Source organism: Aulonocara sp. 'chitande type north' Nkhata Bay, linkage group LG6, assembly GCF_057382095.1.
Source record: "Aulonocara sp. 'chitande type north' Nkhata Bay isolate Kocher_YH1m ecotype deep benthic linkage group LG6, A_spYH_male_GT1.1, whole genome shotgun sequence".
Lineage (NCBI taxonomy): Eukaryota > Metazoa > Chordata > Actinopteri > Cichliformes > Cichlidae > Aulonocara > Aulonocara sp. 'chitande type north' Nkhata Bay.
Window position 1 is genome coordinate 39,425,347 of NC_141349.1, and position 14,333 is coordinate 39,439,679.

General features: G+C 39.9%; 1 protein-coding gene across 7 annotated transcripts in view; it reads right to left on the reverse strand.

Moving 5' to 3' along the window:
* Positions 1-10,722, reverse strand: part of ctnnd1 (catenin (cadherin-associated protein), delta 1) — a 32,060-nt gene extending 21,338 nt beyond the window's left edge. For 4 of the 7 annotated variants that reach the window (XM_086296872.1, XM_086296874.1, XM_086296871.1 and 1 more), the window contains exons 1-2: positions 10,621-10,697; positions 1,685-1,832 (exon numbers count right to left, since the gene is read on the reverse strand). In XM_086296872.1, the coding sequence (XP_086152998.1) occupies positions 1,685-1,825 (141 nt within the window). In that variant the 5' untranslated portion in view covers positions 1,826-1,832; positions 10,621-10,697. Of the gene's footprint in view, positions 1-1,684; positions 1,833-9,758; positions 9,797-10,370; positions 10,582-10,620 lie in introns of those variants that run through there. The other 3 variants (XM_086296875.1, XM_086296876.1, XM_086296877.1) reach the window with 3 other exon arrangements.
* Positions 10,723-14,333: the final 3,611 nt, after the last annotated feature.

Consider the following 14,333-nt stretch of genomic DNA (forward strand, 5'->3'; position numbering starts at 1 on the left):
TTGAGCAGAGTCTGGGTGCATGCAGGTAAACAGGGGTTTTCCTGGATCACAATAAGCTTCTGTATAAGCATGATTAGCCCGTCTACTTTTAAGGAAAAAGGTCAAAGTTACCTGAAGTGAGAAAATAAATAATTTTCCTGTTATTTTGGACCATTTATTTTTAGTTTGAGTAAAGTAGACCTCAGATAGTTTAAAGAAAAATCTCATCCTGGTAATTTTCCTTTGGTGGAACCCAAAACTTCTTTGGAGGGACAGCAGAGTATTTTAATATTCAGAAAAAATGCTCTAAACTGCAGGTTTTAGATATCACCCAGAATCAAATGACTAGTTCATTACCAGGCCTCTGAATAACTTCAAGACACGTTGAGGTCATTTTGCCATTTAAATCAGCTGTGTTGAATCAAGGACACCTCTAAAACCTGCGGGACACCGGCCCTTCAGGCCTGGAGTTGGACACGTAAAGGCTAATGGACTAGCTAAAACACAATCTTGAAAGCAAAGGCTGTTGTCAGTTTAGCTTGCATTTGCAAACATTAACTGATAACTGATATCCACAGGCTACTCTGGAAATCCCCTCTCTTACAAATTTCCACTGTTCTCTAAAGGCTAAATAAGCACACTATCCAATTTTTATATTTATATGTCTTTCTATTAGAAGCCCAGAATGGGCTTCTAATAGAAAAATCTGGTCCGGGCTTTGCTGCTTAGGCTGCTGCCCCCATGACCTGCCCCCGGATAAGCAGAAGATGGATGTTTTTCTATTTTTTTTTTTTTTTTTTTTTAATATAAATCAGAACAACAGAGAGATGCCTTTATATTGTAAGGTAAAGGCCCTAGAGTAATACAGAGAAAACCCCTACAATCACTTGGCCCCCTATGAGCAAATGCTTTGGCGACAGTTTGAAGGAAAAACTCCCTTTTAACAGGAAGAAGCCTCTGGCAACTCTGGAAACAAGTTGCAGTTATTTTGTAAAACATTGCAACAACTTATAATTTGTATTTATTTTTTTCTTTTATCTTCCCCCTGAGATGTCTGATAAATGTAATAATGCATTAGTCTCACTGGCATAGTTACTTTGGCCAATACTGGGATGAACAATATTTAAAATGATTATGCAAGTTGTTAAAAAAAATAGTGGATTTATAAAGATGTTTTTGTTTGTTTGTCTTCTCAGACTTTAATTGTAATTCAACCCAAAATAAATCAAGAAAAAAAACAAAGACAAAATATCAAATAAGACTGTTCTGCATGCAAACACATTGGGTTTGTAAGGTGGATGGAAGGATATGATGATGAGGATGATTAGACTTGTGCTGAATGAGGAATGGGTGGTTTACTGAGGAAATGGAGAACAGGACAGATGGATGATAGGAGGAAATGTGTGAGTAAAAACTGCGAGGAGAAACAGCAGGTGTAAAATACCCCCTCGGAAGACTTTACTGAAAGGTGTCTTCGCTTGACTTAGCTTAAGTTCGAAAACTCAAGCAGAATTCAAGCAGTTATCAAGAGTCCAGTTAGATTAAACCCAGAGAGGAGGTATGTTTAACCCCAGTCCACACAGAGAGGATGGGGGTGACCGTGAGGATGAAACTCGCTCGGATTACAGATGAATCCAAGGGGTGTTTCGATGGAAAACAATGCGTGAGGGATGGTGGTGGTAGGGCGGGGTTTGTTTGGTGTTACCTGCATGTTGGGGAGGGGGCGGGGCAAGGTGCCAGCACACGACCTCCGCTCCTCCTCCAGAGCTCGGCTCAGCATCTCAAACTGCCTCTCCTGCTCCCGCACCGAGGCCAGCAGGGAGGCCGTACTCGCACACTGCTCCATTCACACGCTGAGAGCAGAGCACAGGACAGGAAAGGATAGGACAGAGTCAACACCAGAGAGCAAGATGAGATACAACCAACACCAGGATTTAACAAAGAACAGACAGAATCACCCAAGTACAAAACATATAAAAAGAAGAGCTGGCACAGTGTGCCTGGAAAGTGCTAATGAAGTTGATATTTAGAGGCTAAAAAGCAGCTGGAGCTGACGCAGGGAGGCAAAGCGAGGCGAGATCAACGAGGGAACAGGAGCGAGAAAACATGATTAGGTTAGAGCATGTGTGAGAAATGCTGCAAGGATGAGCAGTAAAAAGAAAGCATATTTATTTCATTAAAAAAAGATTATTCAATTCAAACTCAAGGTGGAACCAGCAAAGCAGCCATGGATGAAAGCTCCCATCACCTTTTTTTTTTTTTTTTTTTTTCCTTTTTCCCCTCCACCTACTCCTGTGCTGGGTTAAAAATAATAAGCGCGATGCATGATGAGAGAGAGAATTACAGCGTGTTTTCAGCTGCAGCGTGTGGAGCTTGTTAGCACTTCCTCACTCCAAAAATGCAGATGAAGTGAGAAAGGAAGAGGGAGATGAGTGCGAGAGCAGAGAGAGGAGATATCATGAGACAAGAGTCATGCCAGCAAGTTAAACTAAATTTAAAAAGCCTGAGGTGTTTAAAACTCTCAGGGTGTGACCTCCACAGCAAGGAGATGACAGAAAGTCCTGCATCCCTGACGAGGGAAAAAGTCAACATGTGTGAAAGCACTGTTCAATACTGCCATGACAATGATGAATACATGCAAATTACCTAGACAAGTCCTCTGTATTTAACCTCATTAATTTACCTGTTAAATTATTGTATGGATTGTGGGACAAGACCCTGCCACTTTTCCAATTCTGACTGACCACCTTTGTGTCTATTACACAGTTACTCTAAAGGGAGTCTGGGCTAATATTGCTATAGGAAAGCAAACTATGCTTTGCCAGTTTGCTGATGTGTTAAACAAGGGGGGCTCCAAATCGTTTTAGTTAATGCCCCACATGCAGCTTTACCAGTAAAACAATGATTTCATAACAAACAATTTAAAATAGCAACCCTCAAAGGGCATGTATACTCTAAAAGGTTATTAAAAAGCTGAAACTGTAAGCCCAAGTGTAACACACCCGCCTCTCCACTTACTTGTAACTAAAATAAAGCATCATCTTTGCTAAAATATGTCTCATTTAAAGCGTGAGTCGTAAAAAAGAAAGAAAGAGAGATGACATGACAATATATTGAGACATGAAAAACACTTTTTACAACAGTAAGTGTGATTTTAAAATCATCTAATTTTTTCCACATTCATTGCATCTGCCCTCATTACATGTGCATTTACAGTGGAAAGGCATAAAAACCCTCACTCCGAAGTAACCACTCCAATGCAGGTATTTGCTACTCTTACCAAAGACATCCTGAAGGAAGTCCTAAAGGGATGCTTCCCATACACAAATTACCTAATAAAAAACTGCCTTTAGTTCTTGCTCGAGTCTCTAGCTCAGTTTAAGATGTTTGCTTCTTTAGTGCTATTGATTCACTATCCTGCTTCATTAAAAAAAAAAAAAAAAAAGTTCCAATGTTAAAGTCTATTTCTGCCACAATCTGATTAATAGTCACACTATAAGAATCTCAGAGAAACACAAGCTTGAATGGCTTTCAGACTTTAAATGTAAATAATCTTTTTAACTAGAACTTCCTGCTGCTCCTACTGTGCTTTTAACTTTGCAACCATGGTGGGTTTACCAGTTACTTGAATATAAATAATATTGTCTGACAAAGTAAAGATGAAACCTGCAACATGCTCATACAATTCAAAATAACCACCAGATTTATATAAAACTTTTACTTATGTAAGCAATAAATCCTGAGCAACAGAGAAAAGTGCTAGCAAAGAAAAAAGCTGTAGCTGCAAAGGAAAGTAAGTACAAAACTTGTTGGGGGGGTTTTAAACATAAACTTGGATTTTATGAAGGAAATGCATCATGAAAAACCACAGATGACCTAAGCCTAAATTACAGAGGCAAGATAAAAAGGAAAGGTCCTTCTAGCCCAAATTAGGACAATGACAAAGTCCTTTTTCTGAGACGCTGACCCTCAGCAGGGACACTGGTGAGGAAGGAATGAGGAATTTAGGAGATGATTGCTTCAGCAGTGTCTGTCTAATAACGAGATGACAGGAGTGTGGCTCTTCTCCAACCCAGAGCAAAAACTGTTTTGTACCTCAAAGTTCACTGAGTCATGTAGATCAAATCTGCTCTCCATCCAAATATACAAGACGCTTGGAGCAAACAAAGACTCCAGTCAAAAGCCCGAGCGCACACTTACACCAGCACAAGTGTGTGTTCACATCTGTGTGAGGGCGAGTGTGTGAGTGTATGTGGGTCAGAGACTAAATAAAGGTGGCAAGTGAGTCCGGCTGACACCGCTTTTATCCTTGAATACTCAAACAGATACGCAGCTGCTTTAGGCAAATTTAATGCTGTTTAATTTTGTTCCCTGGAAAAGTAAATAGACACATTTCTGAACAAACGCATATGAGCCGCACAAAAAAAACACATGCACACACACACGTCCTGCCATTGTCATACATTCCACAGTAAGATTTAGCGTGTCATATCCTGTCTCAGCTGTTGGAAGCTGTCCTAAAAAGGGAGCCCTTCATTCTTTCTTTTGTGCGCTCTCATCTGTCTTCGACAACAATGTTTTCCCCCCCAGACAAACATTTAAATCTTGGAAACGGAGCATAGGCACTGTTTTTTTTCTACAACCCAATCAGGGCGTCCGGGGCTCACAAACTAACAGATGTTTTAGTGTCAGAGTTTCTGCCAGAGGTACCTGATACATTTACGTGGTACATTAGTTTACTTCAGTTTTTTATCCCAACTGTTCAATGTTCCTCAAAATAAATTTAGATGTTTAAACCTTAGAAATACAAAGGAAATCAAGTCGACTTGTTTGAAAGTAAGAGAACAGTCAACACTAAGCGACATTAAACATCTGCCATACATGCATTGTGCATATAGTCAAGACCCATTCCAAACGTTCTGATTATCATACTTTAACCTGTGCGTAAGACTGTAAACTAATGTGATATTGTGTGTGCAGTGTGTGACACAAAGTGCTAGCACCAGAACCCTTCCTTGCAGGTTAACATAACGTGCATCAACGATGCTCCAGTCGAGTTGTTTTCTTCTCAGTCTACTCTCATTCAGCCTAAATACAAGTGTCCATTTTCTAAATTTCTAGAAACCCACAACCAAGCTTCTGTCCTCAGTTCTACTTTCCACCTTGCTTCTTTACAACTTTGTATCACAGAGAGACAGGTGTGCAACGTCTTAGAACTTCGTACATTGATAAAATAAGCAAATAATTAATTTAACAAACTGGTATTTCTAGTGCTAACCAAGCAGCAACATTCAACCACTAATGGTAACAGGAGACTAGGCGAGCCAACGGGCATGGAAAATATTGATGGTAATGCTGTATGGTCTCGAGGGTAACAACATCCTTGTCAGAAAGCCATTTCTGTTTCTCTAAGCCTCAACAGTTTTAGTGTAGGGATCTTTTTGCACCACTCCGCTGAACTTTATAGATGAGCTGTGGTTCACCTCATATATCAGCTTTTAGAATCTGAATTTGCCTCATATCTTACTTTTCCCTAGAGGCAATAATAACAAGAGCTGTGTTAGCCCTGTGACAGCCTGGCAACCTGGTCAGGGTGTGTCCTGCTGTTCACCCTATGACAGCAGCAATAGGCTCCAGCACTCCTGAACCAGGAAAGGGAAAGAAAATGGATAAATGAATGGATGGTTAAAGGCCTCATCATGTGATCATAATTTGATCTGAACCATAACGAACGGAAAGTTGCTGTTGTCCCTCGGTGGGACTGTAAAATGGTACAACACACCACTGTGGTTGCTACATCCTCCTTCCTGATGTTTATTTTCAGGGAGCAGTCTGTCATGTCTTACAGACACAAAAAAGCGTCATATTATATATTATTACTATGTACTTGCCTAAACTCTGACAATTATCTGAACCCGGCATTACAGAAAATGGAAATCAACTAACATCACAAAAACCAGATAACGCCATGGTTTAGGATGTTCTTTGAGGCTTTGTCAAAAACATCTACACTTTTTGTTAGCACTGATGAAGATTGAGCTTCAGTGTAATGGACTTTCAGATGCACACGGCCTCTACAGCCATGAGAGCCACACCACTAACATTCTTGTGGCAGGAAGTAGTTCCTTCTTAAAGTTTAATGGCTTTTGCCACTTAAAGTCTGGCCATTATGCTTTTGTAATCTACTGTAAGGCCATTAGCAGCAACGCTAAATTGTATCTGCTAATGGGATAGACTTGGAATTACACTGCTAAACCACTTACTACTCAGCCAGAGCTACCACACAACACTCACACACGCGCGCACACAGTTTGTGTCCACTACTCACTGCAAACTTGCTAACAGTTTGTTAGTCTGGAGAATTGCCTTATTATCATATGCTATCACGGCTATTTGAGGGAGTTAGTCACTGGTGGTTGCGGCAGGCTGAAATACACCCTGTCCCTGTCTATGCGCGCACACACAGCTGAGGTGAAACTTTGGTAAAATGCTGTTGTGGCTTGGCCAAATGCTCTGCTGACTCAGCCTCATTTGAATGGTCACTCAGAGATTTGGCCCGTGTGTGTTAGTTTAGTTTTTCCTTTTTTTGTGTAGCCTTGGCTCACATCCAGCTACTACCACCTTTCCCATCAAAGTAAAACCATGTACCACCCCCTCTCCACACACACACACACACGCATATACACAGCCCACCATGTGGTGTACAGCGTGGGCACGCTGTGGAGAGCACACATTCACACACACACCCACACACTTTGCAGGGACCACCACAAGGCCAGCTGCCCAATCTGCACAATACCAGTGTACTATTCTTGGTGAGAAGGAAACGTGCAGCCCCATTTGAGCGGAGGGCCATTTAACTGCAGCTCGAGTCTAAAAATGAGCAAATAAGTTCAAATATGTGGACGTGAAGCTGGAGCTAGGACTACAGATATGATACCACCAGTTCTTGGGAGTTATTGGCCTTGCCCCAAAAGAAAAAAACAAAAACTCAGTACTGAATTTTTTGGCAGGTGGGGTTTCATTTAATCACACATAAAATAATATTTTGTTTACCAAATGGCTAAAAATGACAGGAAAAAGCACAGACGTCTGTTAAATCGGGTAACAGACTTTTTGTGTTAACTACATGCAGACCAACTGCGGTTGCATGTGTAGCTGCCCTTCAAAGACTCATTTTGAACCAGGAAAAACCCTGATACTGATAGGATGCCGTTAGTCACTGTAATACATTTTTGTTGTACTGCTTAGTCTCAAAAGCAGCATTACTTTAATAACTACATATCACTTACCTCTACTTATAATATAAGGTGGTATCAACAAATACAATATTTATTTTTGTCATATTTGTTATTCATTAAGTCAAAGTCAAGAAATTTTCTAACAACTCCAAGAACGCACTTTGAGTCCAACACATTAACTTTATATCATATAAAACAGATGGAGGAGTGACCTCTACCTGCTTGGTTTAATACAAAGCCAGTAGAGGTCAGTTAATTAATTAGTAATTAACTGAACAACAACATACTCTACAACTAGTGCAGCCTGCATGCCAATTCCAGAAAAGACAAGAAACCCGTGGAAAAAAATACTTTAAACTTCTTTTAGCTCTAGTTTATGTCACAGAACAGAATCATTTCCATCTGCGTTAGCTCGTCTTTCCATCTCACCAAAGCTGACTAAACCTTCCTGAAATTAATAAATAGAGCTGGTAACTAGAAAAGAAACCAAATCAATCAATCAAAAGGCCACTCTCTGAACAAACTGAGGCTGCTCGATTATGGCAAAAGTCCTAAGTACAGCAATTTTCATTGATACTGGCATTTAACACAATTACTCAGAGACCTTAGAGTGATTTATTAAACTTAAAAAAGAACGCACTTTCCTTTTTAATTAAGTGACTATCCCTGAACTTTAATTAGAACTGGAATAAAAAATAAAAAAAACGACATAAATAAATAACTGAACTGAAATAAACCTGCCACAGAGGAGTGGCAAAAGTACAGAAGAGAGAGATATGCTGAAGGGCAAAACAGAACTTCTTTTGTCTTGTTTAATTAATCTGTGGAATCCAAAATGGGATGGAAATTAAATTCAACAACAAACATTTATAAATTAAATTAGATTTTATCGTGAGTCAACTAAATGTCATCAATTCATATTCTGCTGTGTGCGCTGTGATAGTGCTAGATTTAATTAAGCCTCTGGATACCCCGACATATCGAGCTTTTTGAATCCAGAAAAGACATTTGCCCATCTCAAGTGGCCGATATTTATCTGTTGTGTCGCATTACTTCACATTGGCTAAAGGTTCAAATGTTAACAATTGAGAATTTTTGTTTCTCTCACAAAAACAGGGGTGGGAAAGATTACAAAGATACAAAACTGTCAGCCAAATGCTGTTAAAGAGTTGTACCGTTAGGACCACAATTTTCCAATCAGTGCATCCCTGAACCTACCTGTAAAGGTTGCTCAAGATTCACCCACATAATTTTAGCTTTAATCAATATCACTACCAGAAAACACAGAAATCATGCATGGGGCAAAATATTCCCTCTTAACTGCTTCACTAAAAAATGGTCACACAAACTAAAATCCAATATTCAGCCATTGGTAAAGATTTGCCACAAGTGAACCGCAAACAAGCACGCAATCACTTCTAAATTGCTGTCATGAGGTTCATAAATGTGCAAACCAAACTCAACCTTTCCAAGAAAATAACCACCAGCACAGAGGGAGGGTGCTGTACGGCTGTTTTGCTTCACAGCTTCATACCCTGTACACTCTGATTTAACCCATTATCACACATCTCCCATGCACACCCAGCTGAAGTTTAAATAAAAACAGACTGCAGGTGTGACTGCTGGAAATAGACTGAGGAAGAGAGACATGTGGGGAGACATGGAGGAGGAGCAAATATAAGAAAACCCCAGCTTGTGTGTGTGTGTGTGTGTCAGTCAAAGGGACACACCCATGGTATTTCTCTGAAAGCCCGTCATTACAGAGACTCACAAATGATAGCCCTGGCTAAAACAACTGGCTGAGCAGCAAGACTTCAGCCTCCACAGACAACATGGTTAGGAGCAAGAGAAGTGCCCAACTTCAGATTTTACTTTTTTCCTGTCCCTCATTTCTAAATCTTTCGGAGAAGGCAAATCACAGCAAACAACTTGTTCAAACTTGTCCACAATCTCCTCCATCTCTGCCCCAACAAACTCAAACAGATATGCCCGCAGGGTATGAACAGGAATATGTCAGGCATGTCCAATCAGCTGACTGTATCAAACTAAATCAACAATCCAGTTACTTTAGATCAACTCTGAAAACACTAACTTATGCTGGTCTGTGTGATATTAATGTTTTTCTTAACATCACAACGAAGCCACATGAAGCAAACTGAAAGCTCAAAGCTCACTCTAAACAGGGACACACACACCTGCTCCCTCTGGCAATTTACTGTTTTACCTCTGTAAATAAGTTGTAAAACAGTAAATTGAGAAGACGTCTATGTTGTAAGCGTCTGCACAAGGGGCAGAATAACTAAGGAACCAGCACACCTTCCCGCCTGCCTTTCCAGCCAGCCACCTTACCACACCCCGTCCAGACCTACACAACAGGTTCTTGCTTTTGTCCTTGGCTGCCGTTGATCCGCCACCACAACAACCAGCACCACAAATCCCGTCTCTCTCCTCCTCTACCTGGCAAACCACATCAAAAGACAGCTGCAGAAACAATAAACAGTGACTAAAATGAACGAAATTAAAAGCACAAGCACACACCGTAGGCGCTGGAACACCTGGAAGCGCCAAGAGTCCACCGAGAATGGGCGTTTCAGGTGTAACATAATAGGAAATTGATAAGCCGAGATTGGACTTTGACTCCACTAAAAGCTACGATGCGGTCAGCCAGGTGCCTGGCCACTTCCTTGTTCTCTCTCACCTGCTCTGGATAGCCCCCTAGCTAGCTCGGGGAAAAACGGCAATACGAAGCTGTTCATTAAAACCTCGCCGTTTTCGTAAACAGAAGATTCGACGTGTAATGTAATAGCACTGCACACCTTCCAGCTCACCAAAACCACAAACCATTCAAACCACAAAGTCCCGTGTTTACGGAGTGCATAGTACGTTTATACCCTTGCCTCTCCAGTTCAAACCTTCATGTTATGAGTTTTCTTAAACTTTCCCCGAGCCTCACTCTACAAGAGTTATTCATCAAGCCAGTGCTAACGTAATTAGCTTCTACTGCGCCTCACTAGCCTGCTAGCGCGGTGTCTACAACAATCAAGTTCACTAAGAAAAACAAAACCTGCCTTCAACAAATCCTAAACACTTGCATCGAGCAAAAGGTAAAACAAAATAAAATAAAATAAACACCATAAGGCAAACCATTACCGATCCTGGAGACTGTTAGGTTTGTTTTGCAAAGTCCATAAGTATTTGAGATGGGAGATTCAGGCCTAGCCTAGCTTAGCCTCTGCCGCTGTCGCCGCTGCTGCGCTGACACGATCCAAATATCAGAAAGAGTTGGGATGAAACAACAAAAAACACCTCTACGTTATCGAAGGTACGCCCTAAAAGAGAGCACACGAACTGAGCGCCGCGGAGCGAGAGCACTCAACATAAAAAAGGGGAAAACACCCACCTATACAGTCTCCTGTCTGCCTGGCTTTGGCTTGTTGTTCACTTGTCTCAGCTCTTCCTCCTCTGCTGGGGGGAGAGGTGGGGGCGAGCTCCCGAGAAAAAGAGAGCAGCATCGAGGAGAACAGACAACAGCAGGATAGGTTCATGTAATAGACACAAAAAAACGGTGTAGTAATATTTGTTGACAGTATGTCTGACTCCAAATCAATACTAATGATTTATTTTATTCATGTAATAATATAAAAAAGCTTCTGTTTGTCTCCATTTAATTTGCTCTCTTCCATTATAAAGGAACAAAAAAATGAATTTCCATGGGAACTCGCTCCAGCAGGTGAACTTTCAATCAATCTGTCAACTTTCAATCTGTGGAAATTTTTGGAGGATAAAATTCTATGATATTTTATCCTCCAAAACTGCAGGTGACATTTTTGGAGATCTCCTGTTGCCCTCATGTGGTCATAATGTTATAGTGCTGAACTTTATTTACTCTTAGGTCCCTAAATATTTGGAAGATTTTTGTAATTTTTCCCCTTTAATTACATTTCCCTTATACTTGAAGGGGTTTAACAAAACGATTGCGTTAACTTCTTAGGAATTAGCGATTTTTTTACGCATTCACAAGATTTTCAGAAACCTTCACCTCCAGCCTTGACGTTTCCACTTTTATGAGACTTTTATGAAATACTTATGGTGTTAATTTGGAAATCCTAGATCAGATCTTTCTTGAGTTGTTGTGCTCACAAAATATTCAGAAAGCTTTACCTCTGAACTTGACAGATTCAACCTCATCTGAGATTCTTAGTTGACGCACCTCTGGTATCAGCGTAAAACTCTACATTGCCTTGTTGTGTTCACAAAGCTGGGTGACCACGGTACCCATCTGGCTGGCAGGGTGATGGCAGTATCCCATCAACTTTTCAGGCCTGAAAAAAAACCAAAATAAACCTTTAGAAAAGGTAAAGCTGCTACATCATCATACTCATCCTACTTTGCAAGAAAACAGTGCCTGTAAAGTGATGGGGGGAAAAGGACGTAGGTATTTTAAATTCACTAAATTTATTTATTTATTTCTAAGTTATGTTTGCATTTGACCTCATTACATAAGTATTTGTGGGTCTTTCTGGTTCAGAGCACCACAGGGGACCCACAGTGCAAAACACATGCCGGCAATCAAGCTCCTTTTTTTTTTAAGTGAGCCAATTCATTTACAGCTTTTAAGATTTTAGTCAAATGATAGATATTAGTTCATAATGAAAACATGTGCAGTCATACATTTCTGCAACACCACAAATCATTTTCAGCTTGTTTTTTTCCTTCTCTCAGATCTGTAATGTACAATATTGAAATGTCCTTCTAAATGCAACAATTAATGCAACAAAAGATCAAATCTGTCTTAATGTTTGAATCTTACAGTATGTAATACTGATTTAGATAAATATTAAGCATAAATGGCAAACATTCAAAAATGTCCAGAGTTAGTGACAGTATGTAAATTCGATCCGCTGATTATTCGGGATCTAATGGTAAATGATATTCTGTGTTCTTCTGCCCACACAGGTCAGCTGTAAGACCGTTTTCAGATTTACGAAGTGGAATAGTTTAATACTTTTTGTTTAATACTTGTGTTTTTTCCTTTGCAGCATCCCAGCATCCCTTTATCAGTACTGAAAATATAGTGAAACAGTGAAACTGGCCATATGGAACAATGGTTATAGGTTTTCCAGTTTTTTGAGCGAATGAAGACCTCCCTACAGGGGCATTCACACTACACTACCGTAACTAAATAACTGAAAAGTTCCTGATTTTTCACTATTGATTATAGAAATTTGCTTATTTGTTTTTTTATAAATTTTCTACAAAAAAGGACTTTTTCTGTGAGTTCAGTTTTATAATTACAGGACAGTCTATTGAATATTTACTGAATATTTACTGTAATTTTACACATTTATTTCTTACAGTTTAAGCCCAAACAGTCATGGTGACAAATTTCTTATTCTGTAGAAAGTCTGACTTACTGCTCTTCTGTTACTTATATTTAGATATCTCAGGAATTAAATGCGTAGTTAAGAAAGCAGAGTTGCGCTGGTCCGGCCCACTCAGGATCAAAGTGGGCTCCATGAGTCCCGTGATATAAAATGAGTTTGACTTTCTTGTTCTACAGGGTTCGGTGTTCCTTTGTGTCAGATATCATGTCGGAATTTAAATTTAATCTGCAATCACACAACCTGTCATGCACAATAAAAAAAACCTGGGCAAAAACAGGAATACAGGAGTAAAAGTTAGACTGAGTTGTTTGCAAGCAGAGCAGTGAAAACAGTCATTTCCAGACTGGGCTTCACTGCTTGGCTAAAGCAGTAAATATGATCTTATGAAACTTATGAAACTTTAGTAGCAGAATTTTCGTTTAATTTTTCAACTTTATACAATCATTTCTATATTTGTTCTTTCATTTCTTCCTTTCGTCCACTAGGTGGCAGTACCACATCAAAATAACTCAAAAATAAATCCTTGGAGCGCCACCTGCCCTGTTCCGGTTTCCTCCCACAGTCCAACGTCATCCTTCAGGGTTCACTGGCGATTTTTCACCCGCGGTGTGAATGTGAGAGTGGAATAAGAGGTTGTGTGTCTGTGCTGCTCCTGTGCTGAACTGGCATATGAGTGGGTCCCAGTGTCAGAGCAGGAGACCTGTCACCCGAGGAAAACTTTTTCAGAATTACATTCCAAAAACATGTGATGAAACATAGTCTGGAATCTGGAGCACATGTTCTCCTCACATCCCAAAGCTTAGTCTTTAAAAGAACGGGTTAAAGAAAACGACGGCAAACAAAGCATAGTTCACACGTATTTTTCTAAATTTCATTTCCTAAATTTCCATGATAATAAACTTGTTGGATTAACGTCTGGTTTGTTGTCCATGTTTCCATTAGATCAATAAATAATACAAGTTTATAGGCAGACACCAAATTCTCACATTTGAATGTATAAATGCTGTGTGTCTCTGCTTGAAAAGGCTTTCAGTTGATTAATGAATGTGACCAATGAACATTTAAATACACTGCTCACTAATAATAACAAAAATCATACTATAATTATTCTAGTGCGTCTATACATGTTTATATGTTCCCCTCCTCTTAGACAAGTGGACCAATCTGGATGAAAATTTCTGAGAGTTTCTGTGACAAACAGTGTGGCACCAGTGAGGGGCTTTAGGGACGGATACAAGGAATAAGACTTCTTTACATCTGCTCCACAGAAACGTATTACTGTGCAAAAGTTTCTTCTTGTGTTTTTCCTTCCTTTTTTCGATATTTGCAGGAGGATTTATTTTGCGCTGATATTCTCTGAAGATCCACACCCTGGAGAGATTTTTCTTCACTTCCTCTACAAGTCAGCAATGTCTTTTGATATTGTTTAGATTTACTGCTAACACAGGTAATACACTGCTCAAAAAATTAAAGGAACAGGCTGTTTGTGACAAGCTAAACCAATCACATGATGCTCTGCAGCTGTGCTTAATTTCAAAAAAACAAACAAAACACCTGTAATAGTGCCCGGCGTGCGCTGTCTCGACAAACAACATTCACTTATCTGTACTTACAGCACTTCATTTCACACTCGCACCAAAGAATGCACCATCTCCAATGAAATCTCACTTTGAAACTCCACGTGACACAACAGCTCAGATTATTATTATTTTATTCTAAATCAAGGGTG